We start from the raw sequence: 20078 nt of genomic DNA, 5'->3' as shown, positions 1-20078 counted from the left end.
GGAGAACACCCCGCCCCAGTCTCCAACCTCAAACCTGTTCCTGGTGCCTTCAGCTCAGCCCTGAGCCCTCTCTTTGTGCGCAGCCAACTTTAGAGCCTTTGTGGAAGGAGGCAGGGAGTAAATAAATACAGATATAAAGAGTTTTAAAGACTGCCCAGCCTGTGGAAGGCTCTGTGAGGAGACAGAATGATAACGATAATAGTAACAGTAATAGCTAACTCGCTCACTCACTGTGTGCCAGTGTACTAAGCACTGTAATCAACTCAGTTTCTCCCAACAACCCCATGAAGCAGGTACTCTTGTTTGCCACTTACAGATAAGGAAACTGAGGCACAGAGAACTTAAATAACTTGATCATCCAGCCAATAAGTGGTGGAACCAGGATTTGAACCTAGGTTTCTGAGTACATCCTTTTAACCACTTGCACCATTACCTCTCCAAGAAGTATAACAAAATCCGAGCTTGAAGAGTTGACAAAATGAATGGGAAGGCAGAGGGGCGATCAGAGGGCAATTGTGTTAGATTATGGTGCTTAGAGGAAGAGGAGTTTTCAGGAAGCAGCAGAACTGGTACTGGCCTCTAAGTGGTGTTGGGAAGGGCAGAGTATGTTTGCCCAATGAGGAGGAAGAATAGATGGACATCGAGGGGGCTAGGTGGCAGGGATGGACAGTCGGTTTGAGGCTTTGAGGTAGGTCTGAGCGTGGCAGTGAGGGGTAGTGGCCAGAGCTAAAGATGCACGTTTGGTAGAAACTGATGAGACCCCGCCTTCCAGGGAAGGACAGATACATTTCAGGTTCCCCTCTGTCCCCTGTGTGGGGTGATGTGGTGGGGTGGGGCTGGTGAGGGTGGAATGGAAGATGACCCATGCAGAGGGCACTGGGGCCTGGTCAAGTGTGGGAATCTGGGTGAGGTTGGCAGCACCACAGAGAAGCATGCTGGGCCCAAGACAGTAACCGGGGCCACCTGAATCTATCCAGGGCTTTACTTCCTCAGCTGTTCTTCAGAGGTCCTAAGGAGGTTGAGTAATTAATTCCTTGGTATTCTAGGATAAAAGGGTTTGGGGAGCCAAACAAGCTAAGTCATTAGACCTAACAGATTCAATATTGTTAAACTGATCTTTTTTAACTGCAGGACTTCTCAGAGCCTTTAATATGCTCACCTGCGTATGATGTTCAAGCCGAGGTTAGAGTATAAATACCACATTTCTCAAACTTACTTTGACCGTACTCTATGAAGGATTATTGGGAAACACTGGTATGGCATAGTTTATAAATGGTATGGTATAGTTATAAAGTGCTTCTTCTATTTGAAAAAAACTTTTTTTGTAAACAGCCCTGTGGGGAGGGCAGGAATTATTGTCCCCATTTTAGACATCAAGGCCCAGAAAGGTCACATAATGAGTATGTGGCAGAGACTGTACCCAAACCGGAGTCCCTGACACCAGGTCTACTAGTGACAGAGGGAGGAGTGTGGAGCCTGGGTTGGCTTCACTGTGGGAACTGACTAGCACAAAGAGGGAGGCTAAGGTCAGTGGGGTCTCTCCTGCCAATTTTGGGGTTTGGTCCTATGAGCGATTTTCTCCCATTGTTATTTCCAGATACATTTATCCCAGAACGCACACATGCCTGCACGCACGTGCACACACAGACACACACAAGGAAGGAAAACAAATGACTCCCGAAGCCCATGCTTAGGGCATTTTTTGGATTGTCTGCTATTTTGGTTCTCTCTCCACTGGGTTCCTTGATCACTGGAGGGATCAAGGGCCTGTTTTTTTGAGGGGGTGTGGACACTGAGCCACCTGCAGCCCGGGAGGGAGATTCTTAAAAGCCCCACCTGGTGTGTTAGACTCAACGACCAGAAGCTTCAACATAATTACATAATTTGGGAGAGGTGAGGAAGGTGCTGAGGGAGGAGGACAAACCCCAGCTGAACGCTATTTTACAGACAGAGGCCCTGCTGTATCTGTGGGATTTCCCAAAGAAACGAAGGATAGCCCCCAGAACATGGGTTTCACTCCAGGGAGCACAAGGGGAAGACCCAGCTGAAGGGGGGGGACCTCTTTCTGGTCTGGTGGGAGTAAAGGATCAGGAGATGCTCCTGCGGAAGGGGCCCCCTTTTCCTGTCTGGGGAGGCTGCTCCCCACCACCTGCCCAGAGGGAAGGTGGTTACTACTGTTTGTACATTTTCTTTCAAACTCACATCCGGTTTAGATTTGGTCAGGATGGAGCAGGGGAACCCCAGAGGGTGGCTAGCTGTAAAGGGTTTTGTTCACGTAAAAACAAAGAGCCCCATCCAAGTGGTTTAAAAAGAAACAACACTTTATTGAGAAAAATTTCCAAAACGTCAAAAAAGTAGAGAGAAAAATGAATCCCATATACCCATCAACCAGTGTCAGTGATCACAAACTCATGAATAGTTTTGTCTGAGCTACACCCTGGGCCGTTTCTCCCCCACGTTGCAATATTTCAGTATGTATTTATTAAACAAGAACTCCTTTGAAAAATAAAACTACCATATTTTTACTACAGCTCCTTCTCATCTAATTATTTAATTTTACAGTTTGTTTGCTAGAATGAGGATCCAAATAAGGCCACACATTGCATTTGGTTAATGGGTTGAATCTTTCTTTTATCCCCAACATTTTATTATGAAAAGTTCAAACATACAAAAAGTTGAAAGAATTTTGCAGTAAACACCTGTATTCCCACCACCTACATTTGAATATTCTTTTACTGTACTTGCTTAAATCACATCTGCTACTCTCTCCATCCATCTGGAGTCTCTCCTAATCTGTAGTCATCCCCTATCTTTTTTTTAATTAGTGATTTTTTTAAAAAAACTGGAAATTGTTCTGAGCATTTTTTCAGTCGAAGTTAGCAGGAGTAACGTTTGAGGCAGGTGGCCTCTCACTAGTTTTGCCCTCTTCCTCCTCTTGCCGCGGTTGGTAGGTCCCAGCCCTTTGCAGTCCTGTGAAGTGAGCAGCTGCAGAGACCACCGTGGCCCCATTTGACCCAGTAGGGAAGGGTCTGGTCTGACCACCTGGGCTGCCAGCTGGAACCACCTTTCCTGACTGAATTGGCAGGTGGAAGAATGGGGAGCACTGCCCTGCAAATATGGGTTCCAGGGAGGAGGCCGGTGTCCTTGAAGTGGGTCCCTGTGAACTGGCACGCTGCGAGAGGCCTGGAGAGGGGTGGGAGTGGAGAGGAAGCTAGCCGCCAGAGGCCTCCTAAACAAGGTGGGGAGACTGGGTGGGCCACTAAGTGGGGACTTCCTTTGGACCTCTGCTAAGAGCAGAGGGCTGGGCTGGGCTGCCAGAATCAGTAGCCAGGCTCCCAGAGTCTGTTGCACTGTCTGGGAGGAAGGCCTTCCTAATGCCCCAGCAAGGGAGAAGCTGGAACACTTTACCCAAACCAGGACAGGGAGTAGGTTTCGTACGCTAGGATGATGAAGAGCAATCTGTTTTACCTTTGGAGAAGGATAGGAAAGCCTCGATCCACCTGGATTCTTATTTAACAACTGAAAACCTAGAACTTTTCATTCCAAACTACCCTTCAGTTCCATAGACTGACCAGTTGAGAACAGTGGGATGGAAAATGTGGAGCAGGGAAGAGAGTTAGACAAGGAAGAAAAGAAAGTAAATTCCCGATATCTACTTGAGTGTACGCTAAACGGAAAAACAGAGAGACTGAGTTGGGTGTGAAGAGGGAGGGCAAAAAGACTCTGGAGAAGAATCCGGAGTGTTAATCTACAAAACAGTCTGAAACTTACAAGTGTGTGACAGTGAGAACTACTCTTATTCCTGCCCTTGGAATTACGATTCGCTTTTAACCTACTGTTTACAGCTCTTAGACTGTTCTTCATTTCCAAACTCTCAGAAGCTCTGCTCTGTGTGGGAGGTGGGGAAGAGGGACTGTTCTTTGGCTGTGTTATGTTATGTGGGTTGTGACCATAACAACATTGCATCTTTATTGTCATCTATAAAATGGGAATCATTTCTACCTATCAGGGCTGTGCAGATCAAATGATACTATATAATAAAGTACCTGGTACTCAGTGGGCGGGCCATCGGCAAATACCAGCCCCCCTTTTTCAGTAAAAGGCACTTTTGAAGTTTAGAGCAGTGCTTCTCAAACGGTCTGTGGTGAAGGCTCAGTTTTATGTTCTGGTTTTTTTTTTTAGATTCCCAATCTGTTGTGTTCCGATACCTTCTTAAAATACATAAACTGATACCTGCTCCCCCCACCACCAGTTTTTTAGTATTTGATTCAACAATTATTCTGTCACATGGTTATCAGCGTTTCTGAACATATACTCTAAATTTCTGCACTCACCCCGCGGGACTGGGTCACAAAGACGCACAGACCCACCCCAGCCCACGGACCACACGTGTTCAGAGGACATTTTGAGGAGAGGTGTGGGCCCTGGGGAGTATTTCAAGATTGAAGTTTGCCTAGAAGGAAGCTGGTTTCTCTTGGCATGAAAGGAAAGGAACCCTAGGGAGCTCTGGGCGGGGCAGCTGGGTGGCGGAGGCGGGACCCGGTGGCCGGAAGGCTGGGCTGCAGACTGGCACCTGCAGACCGCTGCGGGGCGGGAGCTGTGCGCACCGCTGCACCTGACGGCGGAGGGGCAGGACCAGCCCGGCAGGCGGAGCCTGGAGAGGGATGAGGTTCTGTGGGAAGGAGGAGGTTCATAACTCTACCTCAGGTTTTACAGATGCAAAACAGATTAGAAGGGGCCAGCCAATTGCCAAGTGGCCCACAGCTCAGGAATGCTGCTCAGGCACCCACTTCTAAGCAGCCCACTCCCCCTCCTGGCTGAGCTTTTGGAAACGTAGAAGATTCCTTCTATTCTTGGGTCGATTTAAATTTAATTTTGACTAGGTAATATATTCACATGGGTCGACCTTCCAAAGGTACCCAGAAGTAACGAGTGAAAAGCCTCCCTCGATCTCTGCCCCCGTCCCTGTAAGGTAGAAAAGTTAGCAGATGTTTGTGTTATCCTTTTACATATTTTCATGCATAAACACACAGTGGTCCACTGTGTGTGCTCTACTTTCTAATCAGTTTCTCTTGAAGTTCATGGCATGACAGCCCATACAGAGCCTCCTCATTCCTTTTTATGGTGGCATGGTGTCCCTTTTAATGGCTATATCATGCTTTATTTAATCAGCCTTCTGTTGATGGACATAAAGTTTTCTCTGGTTTTCTGCTATTATAAACAGCACAGCAGGAATGACCTTATATGTTGGTCGTTTTACACATACGTGTTTGAGGACATCTGTAGGCATGGGATTGCTGAGTCAATGGGGATGTGCAACAAATAATTTTGATATATGTCGCCCTTTGTAGAGGTTCTACCAACTTCTGTCCCACTAGTGATGGATGATAGTTTAAACCATCATTTTTGGCCATTTCCTCCTAATGTTACTTTTAGAAATCATGAGGTAGGTCGCAAAGGATGGGCTACTAGGCTGTGGCATCCATCTGGGCTTCCGGGATGCTCTGTGGGGAATCTCCCTCACGAAGAGAGACAATTATCCAGGGACGTGCAATTTTACACCTGTGTCTTTGAGTTGTGAGCAAACTGCAGTGGTCCTGAGAGTAAGGAGTGAGTGGCATTCTGAGTAGGTCTGAGAATGCCATCCTGGCAGCAGGAAGAGCACTAGAGGACGTGGGATCGAGCGCATGTTCCTGGAGGCATTTTGGTTTTTTTATAAATTTATGTATTTTATTTTATGTTTGGCTGCATTGGGTCTTTTTTGCTGCATGGGCTTTCTCTAGTTGTGGCGAGCGGGGGCTACTCTTCGTTGTGGTGCACGAGCTTCCCATTGTGGTGATTTCTCTTGTTGTGGAGCATGGGCTGTAGGCGCGCGAGCTTCAGTAGCTGTGGTGCACGGGCTTGGTAGTTGTGGCTCGTGGGTTCTAGAGCACAGGCTCAGTAGTTGTGGTGCACAGGCTTAGTTGCTCCGCAGCATGTGGGATCTTCCCGGACCAGGACTCAAACCCATGTCCCCTGCATTGGTAGGCAGATTCTTAACCACTGTGCCACCTGGGAAGCCCCCCTGGAGGCATTTTGGATGGGCACAGAACTCCCTGAGCCTCAGGGCTTCCCCATGGGGGAGTGGAAAGGATCCCATTACTCAGCGACTATTTATTGGGTGCCTGTATTAAATGGTCCTTGCTCTGTTTGAGGGGGACAGGCCAGGAGCCAGTCACGAAGCACAGCCACCCAAGGTGGTCCTGAAACCACCCTCAACCTCAAACCCTGCACCCTGAGCACCTGGATCCCCCCCCACTCAGGTCGCCCCTGCTGTAGGTAGCAGGGATACGGTGGCTCCAGGATTGCAGTTTTCAGTGCTGTGGGGGAGACAGCAAAGTAACCCAAGCAGTATGAAATCACTAGCCAAGGGGTGAGGTCTGTGGACGAGCTAACGTGTGCAGGAACTCCAGAAAGTCCCAAGGATTGCCGTGCTACACCAGTAAATCTGCTTCCGGCCTTAACTCTCCTTGGTTGCTAGGTTATCCCTGGGTCATGCTAAAATACCTTAATAACAGAGAAAACCAATTCTGCTACATGGAAGATAGGAGCACCTGACAATGTGTTATTAAGCCAGCTTGTATATTTTTCCTCTTCAGTTGTCTGGAGGGAATTCCTTCCTTGTGTAAGAACTTATCACCTTGGAGCATGGGTGTGACTTTGTCCCTCAATATTTTTTTTTCCTTTTCTAAAATTTAATTTAATTTAATTTTGAATTTTATTTATTTTTTATACAGCAGGTTCTTATTAGTTATCCATTTTATACATATTAGTATACATGTCAATCCCAATCTCCCAATTCATCCCACCACAACCCCCCCCCACACTGCTTTCCCCCCTTGGCGTCCATATGTTTGTTTCTCTACATCTGTGTCTCTAGTTCTTCCCTGCAAACTGGTTCATCTGTAGCATTTTTCTAGATTCCACATATATGCATTAATATACAATATCTGTTTTTCTCTTTCTGACTTACTTCACTCTGTATGACAGTCTCTGGATCCATCCACGTCTCAACAAATGACCCAATTTCATTCCTTTTTATGGCTGAGTAATATTCCATTGTATATACGTACCACATCTTCTTTATCCACTTGTCTGTCGATGGACACTTAGGTTGTGTCCATGACCTGGCTATTGTAAACAGTGCTGCAATGAACACTGGAGTGCATGTGGCTTTTTGAATTATGGTTTTCTCTGGATATATGCCCAGTAGTGGGATTGCTGGGTCATATGGTAATTCTATTTTTAGTTTTTTAAGGAACCTCCATACTGTTCTCCATAGTGGCTGTATCAATTTACATTCCCACCAACAGTGCAAGAGGGTTCCCTTTTCTCCACACCCTATCCAGCATTTGTTGTTTGTAGATTTTCTGATGATGCCCACTCTAACTGGTATGAGGTGATACCTAATTGTAGTTTTGATTTGCATTTCTCTAATAATTAGTGTTGTTGAGCAGCTTTTCATCTGTCTCTTGGCCATCTGTATGTCTTCTTTGGAGAGATGTCTGTTTAGGTCTTCTGCCCATTTTTGAATTGGGTTGTTTGTTTTTTTAACATTGAGCTGCATGAGCTGTTTATATATTTTGGAGATTAACCTTTTGTCCATTGATTCGTTTGCAAATATTTTCTCCCATTCTGAGGGTTGTCTTTTTGTCTTGTTTATAGTTTCCTTTGCTGTGCAAAATCTTTTAAGTTTCATTAGGTCCTATTGTTTAGTTTTGTTTTTATTTCCATTACTCTAGGAGGTGGGTCAAAAAATACCTTGCTGTGATTTATGTCAAAGAGTGTTCTTCCTATATCTTCCTCTAAGAGTTTTATAGTGTCCTGTCTTACATTTAAGTCTTTAATCCATTTTGAGTTTATTTTTGTGTATGGTGTTAGGGAGTGTTCTAATTTCATTCTTTTACATGTAGCTGTCCAGTTTTCCCAGCACCACTTACTGAAGAGACTGTCTTTTCTCCATTGTATATCCTTGCTTCCTTTGTCATAGATTAGTTGACCATAAGTGTGTGGGTCTATCTCTGGGCTTTCTATCCTGTTCCATTGATCTGTGTTTCTGTTTTTGTGCCAGTACCATATTGTCTTGATTACTGTAGCTTTGTAGTAGAGTCTGAAGTCAGGGAGTCTGATTCCTCCAGTTCTGTTTTTTTCCCTCAAGATTGTTTTGGCTATTCGGGGTCTTTTTTGTCTCCATACAAATTTTAAGATTTTTTTGTTCTAGTTCTGTAAAGAATGCCACTGGTAATTTGATAGGGATTGCATTGAATCTATAGATTGCTTTGAGTAGTATAGTTATTTTCACAATATTGATTCTTCCAATCCAAGAACATGATATATCTCTCCATCTGTTTGTGTCATCTTTGATTTCTTTCATCAGTGTCTTATAGTTTTCTGAGTACAGGTCTTTTACCTCACTAGGTAGGTTTATTCCTAGGTATTTTGTTCTTTTTGTTGCCATGGTGAATGGGATTGTTTCCTTAATTTCTCTTTCTGATCTTTTGTTGTTAGGGTATAGGAATGCAAGAGATTTCTGTGCATTAATTTTGTATCCTGCAACTTTACCAAATTCGTTGATTAGCTCTAGTAGTTTTCAGGTGGCATCTTTAGGATTCTCTATGTATAGTATCATGTCATCTCCAAACAATGACAGTTTTACTTCTTCTTTTCCAATTTGTATTCCTTTTTTGTCTCTGATTGCTGTGGCTAAGACTTCCTAAACTATGTTGAATAATAGTGGCGAGAGTGGACATCCTGTCTTGTTCTTGATCTTAGAGGAAATGCTTTCAGTTTTTCACCATTGAGAATGATGTTTGCTGTGGGTTTGTTGTATATGGCCTTTATTATGTTGAGGTAGGTTCCCTCGATGCCCACTTACTGGGGAGTTTTTGTCATAAATGGGTGTTGAATTTTGTCAAAAGCTTTTAATGCATTTACTGGGATGATCATATGGTTTTTCTTCTTCAGTTTGTTAATATGGTGTATCACATTGATTGATTTGCATATATTGAAGAATCCTTGCATCCTTGGGATAAATCCCACTTGATCATGGTGTGTGATCCTTTTAATGTGTTGTTGGACTCTGTTTGCTAGTATTTTGTTGAGGATTTTTGCATCTATATGCAAAAAGTACTTTATTGCTAAAAATGCTAACCGTCATCTGACCCTTCAGTGAGTCATAGTCTTTTTGCTGGTGGAGGGTCTTGCCTCGATGTTGATGGCAGCTGACAGATCAAGGCAGTGGTTGCTGAAGGTTGGGGTGTCTGAGGCAATTTCTTCCAATAAGACAATAATGAAGTTTGCCACACAGATTGACTCTATATTCATCAGTGATATTGGTCTGTTATTTTCTTTTTTTTGTAGTATCTTTGTGTGGTTTTGGTATCAGTGTGATGGTGGCCTCATAGAATGAGTTTGGGAGTGTTCCTTCCTCTGCAATTTTTTGGAAGAGTTTGAGAAGGATGGGTGTTAACTCTTCTCTAAATGTTTGATAGAATTCACCTGTGAAGCCATCTGGTCCTGGACTTTTGTTTGTTGGAAGATTTTTAATCACAGTTTCAATTTCATGACTTGTGATTGGTCGGTTCATATTTTCTATTTCTTCCTGCTTCAGTCTTGGAAGGTTATACCTTTCTAAAAATTTGTCCATTTCTTCCAGGTTGTCCATTTTATTGGCATAGAGTTGCTTGTAGTAGTCTCTTAGGATGCTTTGTATTGCTGTGGTGTCTGTTGTAACTTCTCCTTTTTCATTTCTAATTTTATTGATTTGAGTCCTCTCCTTCTTTTTCTTGATGAGTCTAGCTAAAGGTTTATCAATTTTGTTTATCTTCTCCAAGAACCAGCTTTTAGTTTTATTGATCTTTGCTATTGTTTTCTTTGTTTCTAGTTCATTTCTTTCTGCTCTGATCTTTACGATTTCTTTCCTTCTACTAACTTTGGGTTTTGTTTGTTCTTCTTTCTCTAATTCCTTTAGGTGTAAGGTTAGATTGTTTATGTGAGATTTTTCTTGTTTCTTGAGGTAGAATTGTATTGCTCTAAACTTCCCACTTACAGCTGCTTTTGCTGCATCCCATAGGTTTTGGATCATTGTGTTTTCATAGTCATTTGTCTCTAGGAAGTTTTTTGTTGTTTTTTTTTTTGCGGTACGTGGGCCTCTCACTGCTGTGGCCTCTCCCGCTGCGGAGCACAGCCTCCGGACGCACAGGCTCAGCGACCATGGCTCACGGGCCCAGCCGCTCCACGGCATGTGGGATCCTCCCAGACCGGGGCACGAACCCGTGTCCCCTGCATCGGCAGGTGGACTCTCAACCACTGCGCCGCCAGGGAAGCCCTCTAGGTATTTTTTGATTTCCTCTGATTTCTTCAGTGATCTCTTGGTTATTTAGTAACAAGTTGTTTAGCCTCCCTGTGTTTGTCTTTTAAGTTTTTTTCCCCTCAGTTGATTTCTAATCTCATAGCGTGGTGGTCGGAAAAGATGCTTGATATGATTTCAATTTTCTTAAATTTACTGAGGCTTGATTTGTGACCCAAGATGTGATCTATCCTGGAGAATGTTCTGTGCGCACTTGAGAAGAAAGTGTAATCTGCTGTTTTCGGATGGAATGTCCTATAAATATCAATTAAATCTATCTGGTCTGTTGTGTCATTTAAAGCTTGTGTTTCCTTATTAATTTTCTGTCTGGATGATCTGTCCATTGGTGTGAGTGAGGTGTTAAAGTCCCCCACTATTATTGTGTTACTGTCGATTTCCTCTTTTAGAGCTGTTAACATTTGCCTTATGTATTGAGGTGCTCCTGTGTTGGGTGCATAAATATTTACAATTGTTATATCTTCTTCTTGGATTGATCCCTTGATCATTATGGAGTGTACTTCTTTGTCTCTTGTAACAGTCTTTATTTTAAAGTCTATTTTGTCTGATATGAGTATTGCTACTCCAGCTTTCTTTTGATTTCCATTTGCATGGAATATCTTTTTCCATCCCCTCACTTTCAGTCTGTATGTGTCCCTAGGTCTGAAATGGGTCTCTTGTAGACAGCATATATATGGGTCTTGATTTGTATCCATTCAGCAAGCCTGTGTCTTTTGGTTGGAGCATTTAATCCATTCACATTTAAGGTAATTATCGATATGTATGTTCCTATTACCATTTTCTTAATTGTTTCGGGTTTGTTTTTGTAGGTCCTTTTCTTCTCTTGCATTTCCCACTTAGAGAAGTTCCTTTAGCATTTGCTGTAGAGCTTTTTTGGTGGTGCTGAATTTTCTTAGCTTTTGCTTGTCTGTCAAGCTTTTGATTTCTCCATCAAATCTGATTAAGATCCTTGCCGGGTAGAGTAATCTTGGTTGTAGGTTCTTCCCTTTCATCACTTTAGATATAGCGTGCCACTCCCTTCTGGCTTGTAGAGTTTCTGCTGAGAAATCAGCTGTTAACCTTATGGGAGTTCCCTTGTATGTTATTTGTCATTTTTCCCTTGTTGCTTTTAATAGTTTTTCTTTGTCTTTAATTTTTGTCAGTTTGATTACTGTGTGTCTCGGTGTGTTGCTCCTTGAGTTTATCCTTCCTGGGACTCTCTGCACTTCCTGGACTTGGGTGGCTATTTCCTTTCCCATGTTAGGGAAGTTTTCTATTATAATCTCTTCAAATATTTTCTCAGGTCCTATCTCTCTCTCGTCTCCTTCTGGGACCCCTATAATGCGAATGTTGTTGTGTTTTATGTTGTCCCAGAGGTCTCTTAGGCTGTCTTTGTTTCTTTTCATTCTTTTTTCTTTATTCTGTCCCATGGCAGTGAATTCTGCCATTCTGTCTTCCAGATCACTTATCCGTTCTTCTGCCTCAGTTACTCTGCTATTGATTCCTTCCAGTGTATTTTCGTTTCAGTTATTGTATAGTTCATCTCTGTTCATTTTTTAATTCTTCTAGGTCTTTGTTCTTTAATTCTTCTAGGTCTTTGTTAAACATTTCTTGCATCTTCTCAATCTTTGCCCCCATTCTTTTTCCAAGCTCCTGAATAATCTTCACTATCATTATTTTGAATTCTTTTTCTGGAAGGTTGCCTATCTCCACTTCATTCAGTTGTTTTTCCAGGGTTTTATCTTGTTCCTTCATCTGGTACATAGTCCTCTGCCTTTTCATTTTGTCTGTCTTTCTGTGAATGTGGTTTTCCTTCCACAGGCTGCAGGATTGTAGTTCTTCTTGCTTCTGCTGTCTGCCCTCTGGTGGATGAGTCTATCTAAGAGCCTTGTGCAAGCTTCCTGTTGGGAGGGACTGGTGGTGGGTAGAGCTGGGTGTTGCTCCGGTGGGCAGAGCTCAGTAAAACTTTAATCTGCTTGTCTGCTGATGGGTGTGGCTGAGTTCCCTCTCTGTTGGTTTTTTGGCTTGAGGTGACCCAGCACTGCAGCCTACCTGCTCTTTGGTGGGGCTAATGGTGGACTCTGGGAGGGCTCACGCCAAGGAGTACTTCCCAGAACTTCTGCTGCCAGTGTCCTTGTCCCCATGGTGAGCCACAGCCCACTCCCTGCATCTGAGAAGACCCTCCAACACTAGCAGGTAGGTGTGGTTCAGTCGCCTATAGGGTCACCGCTCCTTTCCCTGGGTCCCGATGCACACACTACTTTGTGTGTGCCCTCCAAAAGTGGAGTCTCCCCTTCCCCCAGTCCTGTCGAAGTCCCGCAATCAAATCCTGCCAGGCTTCAAAGTCTGATTCTCTGGGAATTCCTCCTCCCGTTGCTGGACCCCCAGGTTGAGAAGCCTGACGTGGGTCTCAGAACCTTCACTCCAGTGGGTGGACTTCTGTGGTATAAGTGTTTTCCAGTTTGTGAGTCACCCCCCCAGCAGCCATGGGATTTGATTTTATTGTGATTGCACCCCTCCTGCCATCTCATTGTGGCTTCTCTGCTGTCCTTGGATGTGGGGCATCTTTTTTGGTGAGTTCCAGCATCCTCCTGTCAATGATTATTCAGCAGTTAGTTGTGATTCTGGTGCTCTCGCAAGAGGGAGTGAGTGCACATCCTTCCACTCCGCCATCTTGAACCAATCTCTGTCCCTCATTTTAAATTCTGAAATTCTGGGCTTGTTCCAAGTCCTGGGAACTCCACCTCCTCAAACACTGAACTACAGAAAATAAACCCAAGGGGGCAGTTGGTGCTGTGACCATGGTAGAATGTGTGTTTTTTCTTTAAAGGCTGTTTTAAGTGCATAGAAACTATGTCTTTATTTTCTCAGATCCGAGCCTTTCAAATGCTGGCTTGGGGGTGTTGGGTGGGTACAGGGGCGTGTACCAGTCTCCACATCTGCCATGTTCAGGGGACTACTGTCCTCACGTAGCCACTGTGATCCCTGCCCTGTTTTCCAGATGGCTTTGGGAAATTGCTCCTGGCCGAGGCCCTCCTGGAGCAGTGTTTGAAGGAGAACCACTCCAAGATAAAAGACTCTATCCCTCTGCTGGAGAAGAGTGAGCCGAAGATGAATGAAGCCAGAAACCATCTGAGCAGTATCCTTAATCACGGGAGGCTGCCGGTAAGTTGTAGACCCCCCCACCCACCCAGCCTGGAGCTGTCTCTCCTCTCTCCTGCCTCGTCTCTGCTGTGAGGACCTTCTGGGGTCATTTGGTCACCTGAGCAGCAAGTGTCCCTTAAGGGTTGGCCTGCCCTGTTCAGTACAGTAGCCACTAGCCATATGGCTTGTCCAAACTGAGCTGTGCTGTGAGTGTGAAACACACACTGGACTTTGAAGACTTAGTACAAAACGCGGAATATAAAAGAGCATCAATTCTTTATATTGATTACATGTTCAAATGATAATATTTAGAATATATTAAATAAAATGTATTATTAAAATTAATTTTACCTATATTTACCTTTTTTAATGTGACTAGAAATGTTTACTAGAAAAATCTAAATTACACTTGTGGCTTGCACTTGTGGCCCAAGTTATATATTTCTATTACACAGCGTTTGGTTGACCTAGTTTGTGCCTGGTCCTTTGGCTTCTTTGAGGATCTCAGGGAAATAAAACCTCAGTGAATGTATGATCTAGTTGGAAACAGGCAAACATTCTGAGTTGGCTAGCAACGGAAGCACTCCATAACATGGCAAGCCAGTTCGAGTCCATGTGCACTTATTGAGCAACTACTATATGCAAGGCACTGAGGGGCAGTATAGAGGGAAGTATAGTCACAGCTTTCTTTAGACCTTTACTGCTCGAAGCATGGTCCACCCACACGCAGTATGGGCATCATCTGGGAGCTGGTTAAGAATGCAAAATCTGATTCAGAACCTGCATTTTAACAAGCTCTCTTGGTGATTCTCAGGCAGTTTCAAGTTTGAAACTGTTCTCAATTACCATGTATCCTGAACTATAAAAGAAGTATGGGTATGTCATTAGAGACCCCAAGGGGAAATGATTTTTCAAGAGATGTTCCAAAGTAATATATTTCCTGACTTACATATTTTATTGCAACCTACTATGTGCAAGGCATTGTATCATGTACTTTCAGGGCAATAAAGATGAGTCCAGCGTGGACCCTGCCCTCAGGGAGGTTGCAAGGCTACTGGGAAGCTAGTCCTATTAAAAAATTATTCAAGGTGTACTGTGACACATGCTACAGGAGTAGCATACATGGGGAGGCAAGTCTGAGGGGGACACTCCCTGGGGTGAGGTGGGGAGTCAACTCAGGATTATGATAGTGCTGGAATTGGACCCATCTGGGGGCTGGACCTTGAAGGAGGTCAGGATATAGACATACACAGATAAGACAAGGCATTCCAAGCTACGGAAGCAGTGTATAATCAAAGAGCTCCTCTTAGAAGAATTTCCTTAAAGTATGTCAGTTAGCAAGAGTGTAAGGGACTGGTGTGTAATTGGTGTAAAGGGACATTAGGCGAGAGAGTGGGACTGGAACAGCAGGCCAAGAAGTGGGGGGCATTTTCTGTAAGCAGTGTGGGGAGACTATACTGGAAGTTTAAGGTAACTGCGTTTAGACTCCTTGACAGGGATTATTGTAGCTCTGGGAGGTTTTGTCTCGGATTAAAATAGCTGCTTGACCCTGAGCCTGTCCCCTGACATCCTGGACCCTCCAGTTCCTCATCTGCCAATCAAGATGGTTGGACTTGATTCATGGGTCTCAAGCTTTTCCCACCAGGACCCTTTTAATTTTTTTCTTTCCAGTAGACTCTATTATATATTTAAAAATTCTTTTTAAAATAGAAATGACTCGGGCTTATTGTAAAAAAAAATTCACTAAATAAAATAAAGAGTTTGACTAATAAATACATCCTTGTTTCCACCCCTAGCCCCATGCCCACTTCCATCCCCAGAGTTGAGCGCTAGTCACCATTTGGTGTGGATCCCATATGCTTTCTTTGTGCGTTAACAAACACACATACACATGTGTGGAGATTTCTTTTCTTATTAGTCGTAGGATTCATATTTGTCAAGTTGCACTTTTGCCCTGAAAACTTGCACTTGAAGCTTTCTGCATGCCGGTACCTCATTCTTTGTATTGGCTGAATGGTCTCCACGTGTATTATTGTGAAAACTATTTTGTCTACCATATCACATTTATTAAGTACAAATTTTACCATGCTTAGGAGTTCCCTGGTGGCCTAGCAGTTAGGATTCTGGGCTTTCACTGCTGTGGCCCGCGTTCAATCCCTGGTCAGGGAACTGAGATCCCGCAAGCTGTGTGGTGCGACCAAAAAACTAAAATTAAAAAATGGCTAGCGGTTAATTTTAAAATTTTACCGTGCTTTGTTAATCAAAGACATACATAGACACCAATGAAATCGAGAAATTCACTGTTTTCTGAGCCAAGGCCAAAAACTTGCTGTTGATCAGGGAAAATAAAATATTAAAAATAGTTTGTGGGATTCTCTATCTTACCCCAACGGCCAGGGTGTGGCTGGGAGGATGCTCTTTCCTGGCAGCAGATGAAATCTCAGGTGGATTCCCCTGCATCCCGAGTAGCTCTGATGGGATGAGGAGGGGAGGTGGGTCCTGGGGCGCCTCCTCAGGGTAGTTTGGAACTTTCTACTCTTAGTCATCTCTGAGATCCCATACAGCTCAGTGCTTTGGAGGCTGGTGACAATGAGCCATTTGTCCTAACTTCTGTTATCCAGCAAGTGCCAGGCTTTGCACCCTCTCACTGGTGCCTCTCTGTAACCTTCTGCAATGGTATTTACTATTATCCCCATTTTCCAGATGAAGAAACTGAGACCTAGGAGAGGTTAGTCACTTAGCCAAGGACCACAGTGCAGGTCTTGAACGCGGGCCTATTTGCCTCTACTCCCAAGTTCTCATGCTGTCTGCCATTTCCTGGTGCTGTCTCCGTAGTGCTGGAGTAGAAATGAAATAATGACTGAGAAACCTGAGCTAACGGTGGTGGTGATGCTGCCACTCCTGCTTTTTCGGGTCTCATTTTGCATCTGTGAAGTGTTTCCTCATCTCTTCTTCCTATTACCTGGGTATCCACATGAGGTCATTCTTCCCTATTTATTGACAGATACATTGAGGCACAAAAAGACTAGGTGACACGCCTGACCCACCCAGCAGAGGGACTATTCCCCAGACCCAGTGACTTCCTACATAGCATCCTTCCACAGGGCCTGGGCTCTGTGGTTCCCTGACTGTTGGATTGACAGGCCAGGTTCAAATTCAGAGGCATGGGTTCTGCTGAGTGTAGCCAACTTTTCATTCTGCCAAGTAAGGACATTAAAAAAGCCCCAAAACACAACAGCAAAACCATACCATCTTCTATAACCATCACTCCGTAAAAGAAAAAACAACACTGAAACACAAGACAGATGTGCTTAAGAATTAAGGGTAACGTTTTCAATAGTATAACTTTAGCTTTAGAAACATTCACCACATTGTCCTTAATTTTCTGCCAGCTTGGTGGAAGCTCTGTTGTCAACTGTCTTTGATCCACCGGGAACCACTCTGAGCCACACCCTGTCATCTTGCCCTGAAACGTGTCCTGAGCTTCGCTGCCCTTTTCCCCCTTTATAGTAGGACAGGATAATAATAATAATTACTCATGGCCTGTGTTTATCTAGCTCCTTTCTAAAGAAAAGTTCAAAGCTGTTTTCTGGACTTTGCCCTATTAATGCTCTTGGCATTGCTGTGCTGGGAGTTGAGGGGTGGCTGTTATTTTCTCACCCTCAGCAATGGGGAAAACCAGGCCAGAGCAGGGAGGAAATGTGCCTGTGGCTTGAGACCAGGGGAGCAGGGATGGCAGAGCTGTTGCTCAGCTTGAGGGACTGTGGGCCACATGCCTCTGGGGGGGTGTGATCTGTGGCCCTGGCCCAGGGTGTAGGCAGCCTGTCTGGGGAGATTAGCAAGTCCCCTTGAAAAATTCAGCCTTTGAGAGTTAATCACTAGTCAACACGTCAGGCATGCAGAGGTCCAGTGGGTCCACTTGGTAGAGACGTTGTAGGAGGTCAGCAGAAGGGAGCTGTCTGGTAGTCAGGGAGGCTTCTAGGAGGAGGTGGGCCTGAGCAAGTCTCCGAAGGATAGAGGAGGATCTGGATAGACCGAGGGGAAGGGAAGTCTCTTCTAGATGGGGGCTTGTGTGAGCAAAGGAAGAACGTGTATTTACAAAAACCAAAGACCAGTGAGGAAGGAGAATTTGGCTTTGCCGTGTTCCATTTCTCTTCGTTGGCTTCTGAGAGGGCAGTAGATGGCGAGGAGTGGTGGACGCCTCCCCTGGGGTCACAGGTTCCCCAGACTACTCTGCTCTCCCTGCAGGGAGTCAGGGGCAACACCTTCCTGTTGGTGACAGAGGCCGGGGTGCTGACCAACGCTGCATCTCCTGGGAGCTCTGTGGACAGAATTGATGCTGTGTGGCAGGGGTGGCGCCCAGAGCCTGGCCAAGAGGGTGGTGGGTCGGCCGAGCACAGACATGGAAGTGGAGTGGCCTCAGAAGGTGGGAGCTCTGGGCCCGCGTCCAAGGCCAGGACTCTCAGGCAGGGCTGACCACACGTCCTTGGGCTCTGAGGGAGGCCCTAAGAATCCTTGTATGGGGTGGAGATTTGGGCGTAAGCGGCACTTGGTCAAGTAGGGGAAAGAAAAGCGGTTTGAATGCAGGCACTTGATTCTGATAAGAAGAGGGCAGTGGCCTCGCGGGCCTTCACTCTCCTCCTGTCTTCTGTCCGTGCCGCTGCTGTGGCCGTCTCCCCGCAGGGGCTCTGCTGCTTTGAGTGCGGGCTTCAGCTGCCTCACCTGCAGGACTCTTTCCAAGGCCTTTCACCTAGTTATATATTTGTACATATATGCATATATAGAGGAGCCCCCCAGTTACATAAGCTTTAGGCCCCGCAAAACTTGGCTGGGCCCCTGACTGCCCACTGGTGGGCCAAAGCTTCTGGGAGCTTCAGGAGAGAGGAGTCAGGGCCAGTCTGCAAGCTGCCTGCAGTCTAGTTGGGGGCATAAGGTACACGCACATGAAGCAATTAGGGACTCATAAGAATGTCACTAAGAGCCACAGCATAGGCCACGGACTGCAGGTGTGCAGAGAGGGGAGCTGTCCACATGTGTCTGAGGGTCGGGAAGGCTTCCTGGAAGAGGAGGGGAGTTCTGAGCAGGATCGTAGGCAAACCCTCATGGCTCGGTGAGGAGAGCGTTCATTCTCAGGTCCCCGGTGGGGGTGGGGCCGGCGTCTCTGGGGCAGGACCCTGCTGATGTGGTCCTTGGCCTTTCAGCCGCAGTACATGTGTGAGGCCATGCTGATCCTGGGCAAGCTGCATTACGTGGAGGGCTCGTACCGAGATGCCATCAGCATGTACGCGCGGGCCGGGATTGACGACATGTCCATGGAGAATAAGCCCCTGTATCAGATGCGGCTGCTGGCGGAGGCCTTTGTCATCAAAGGTAGGTGTGAGCACCGGCCGGGTCTCCCCACCACTGTGCACAGCTCGTTACACTCTGGCCCCCATGTGCCGGGAGCGGGTGGCAGCTGCAGGGCAGCAGTGCTGTGTTGAGGGTGGGCCTGCAGGGCAGCGTTTAAGATACTTAACCCCCGGGAGTGCCCAGGCACTGACCAGCCGGGTGGATGCCAGGGTAACCAACCACATCAGCACATGCCGGCTGACGGCAGGCGCTGGGCCGGATGTCAGGTCAGAAGACTCAGGTTCCTGCCCTGGCTCTGTCGACAGATAGTCACCTGACTGTGTGCCCTTGGGCATATAGCTCTTCACCTTTCTTGGCCTCAGTGGCTTTACCTGAAAGATAGGGTCGAAATCCCTACCCTCACAGGGTTACCATGAACGAGAGGAATCAGTTGCGTAACCAGGGTGAGAAAGGCTTTAAGAGCATGCCACCCATTGTTAGAGTGGCACTAGTGACTGGCGTTGGCTACCGATCAGGTGCTCCATGGCACAGAGCAGCCTGGCTCTCCTCAGATATTTGCTGGGCACCTGCAGTGAGCCGCCCAGGGAGGCAATGCTGGGTCCTGTGATGGGCAGGTCAGAGCCAGTTCCCAGGGCGAGTGATGCTGTGGTGGGGAGCCAGGCACACAGGGTCAGTGATGTAGGAATTTCATCATGTGCGCTGTGGATGCCCACCTGGGGAAAGAGTGCCCTTGAACTGACCCTGAAGGTGTTACATGGCAGTGAAAGCCTTCCCCCAGACTTTGTGCTTCAGGCACCACCTTCCCTGGATCCTTGAATCCTGGGATCAGAGCCTGAGTGGTGGCTCTTGGTGGCAGTGAGGTCCCAGGAGCCCCTCTGTCCACACTGTTGCCAGGAATCTTGGATGTTTGATCATCTCTTTATTCCAGCACAAACCAACCCCCAGAGGAAAGTCTAGAAACACATGTGACCCTGTGGGGATTTGGTGTCTGGCATTGGTAAAGTATTTGTCACCTTCTTTTCTCTTAGAGATGGGGACATTCTCCCATCTTATATACAGGGAAACTGAGGCCCAGAGAGGGGATGTACCTTACCTGGAGTCACCCAGAGATTTGTGGTGGATCCAGGATTGAAACCTCCACTCTCTGACATTGGCCTTGCACTATGAGTCCCCACTCCCACGCCTCTGTGTCCTGGGAGAT

The 20078-nt window shown here is 45.9% G+C and overlaps 1 protein-coding gene across 6 annotated transcripts in view; it reads left to right on the top strand.

Moving 5' to 3' along the window:
• TTC7A (tetratricopeptide repeat domain 7A) overlaps positions 1–20078 on the top strand; it is a 122668-nt gene that overhangs the window by 1057 nt on the left and 101533 nt on the right. For 2 of the 6 annotated variants that reach the window (XM_067703048.1, XM_067703052.1), the window contains exons 2-3: positions 13386–13549; positions 18730–18898. In XM_067703048.1, the coding sequence (XP_067559149.1) occupies positions 13386–13549; positions 18730–18898 (333 nt within the window). Of the gene's footprint in view, positions 1–12414; positions 12581–13385; positions 13550–18729; positions 18899–20078 lie in introns of those variants that run through there. The other 4 variants (XM_067703053.1, XM_067703051.1, XM_067703049.1 and 1 more) reach the window with 3 other exon arrangements.

Source organism: Pseudorca crassidens, chromosome 14 (assembly GCF_039906515.1).
Source record: "Pseudorca crassidens isolate mPseCra1 chromosome 14, mPseCra1.hap1, whole genome shotgun sequence".
Lineage (NCBI taxonomy): Eukaryota > Metazoa > Chordata > Mammalia > Artiodactyla > Delphinidae > Pseudorca > Pseudorca crassidens.
The sequence above is the reverse complement of the archived record's forward strand: the minus strand, read 5'-3'. Positions and strand labels throughout refer to the sequence as shown.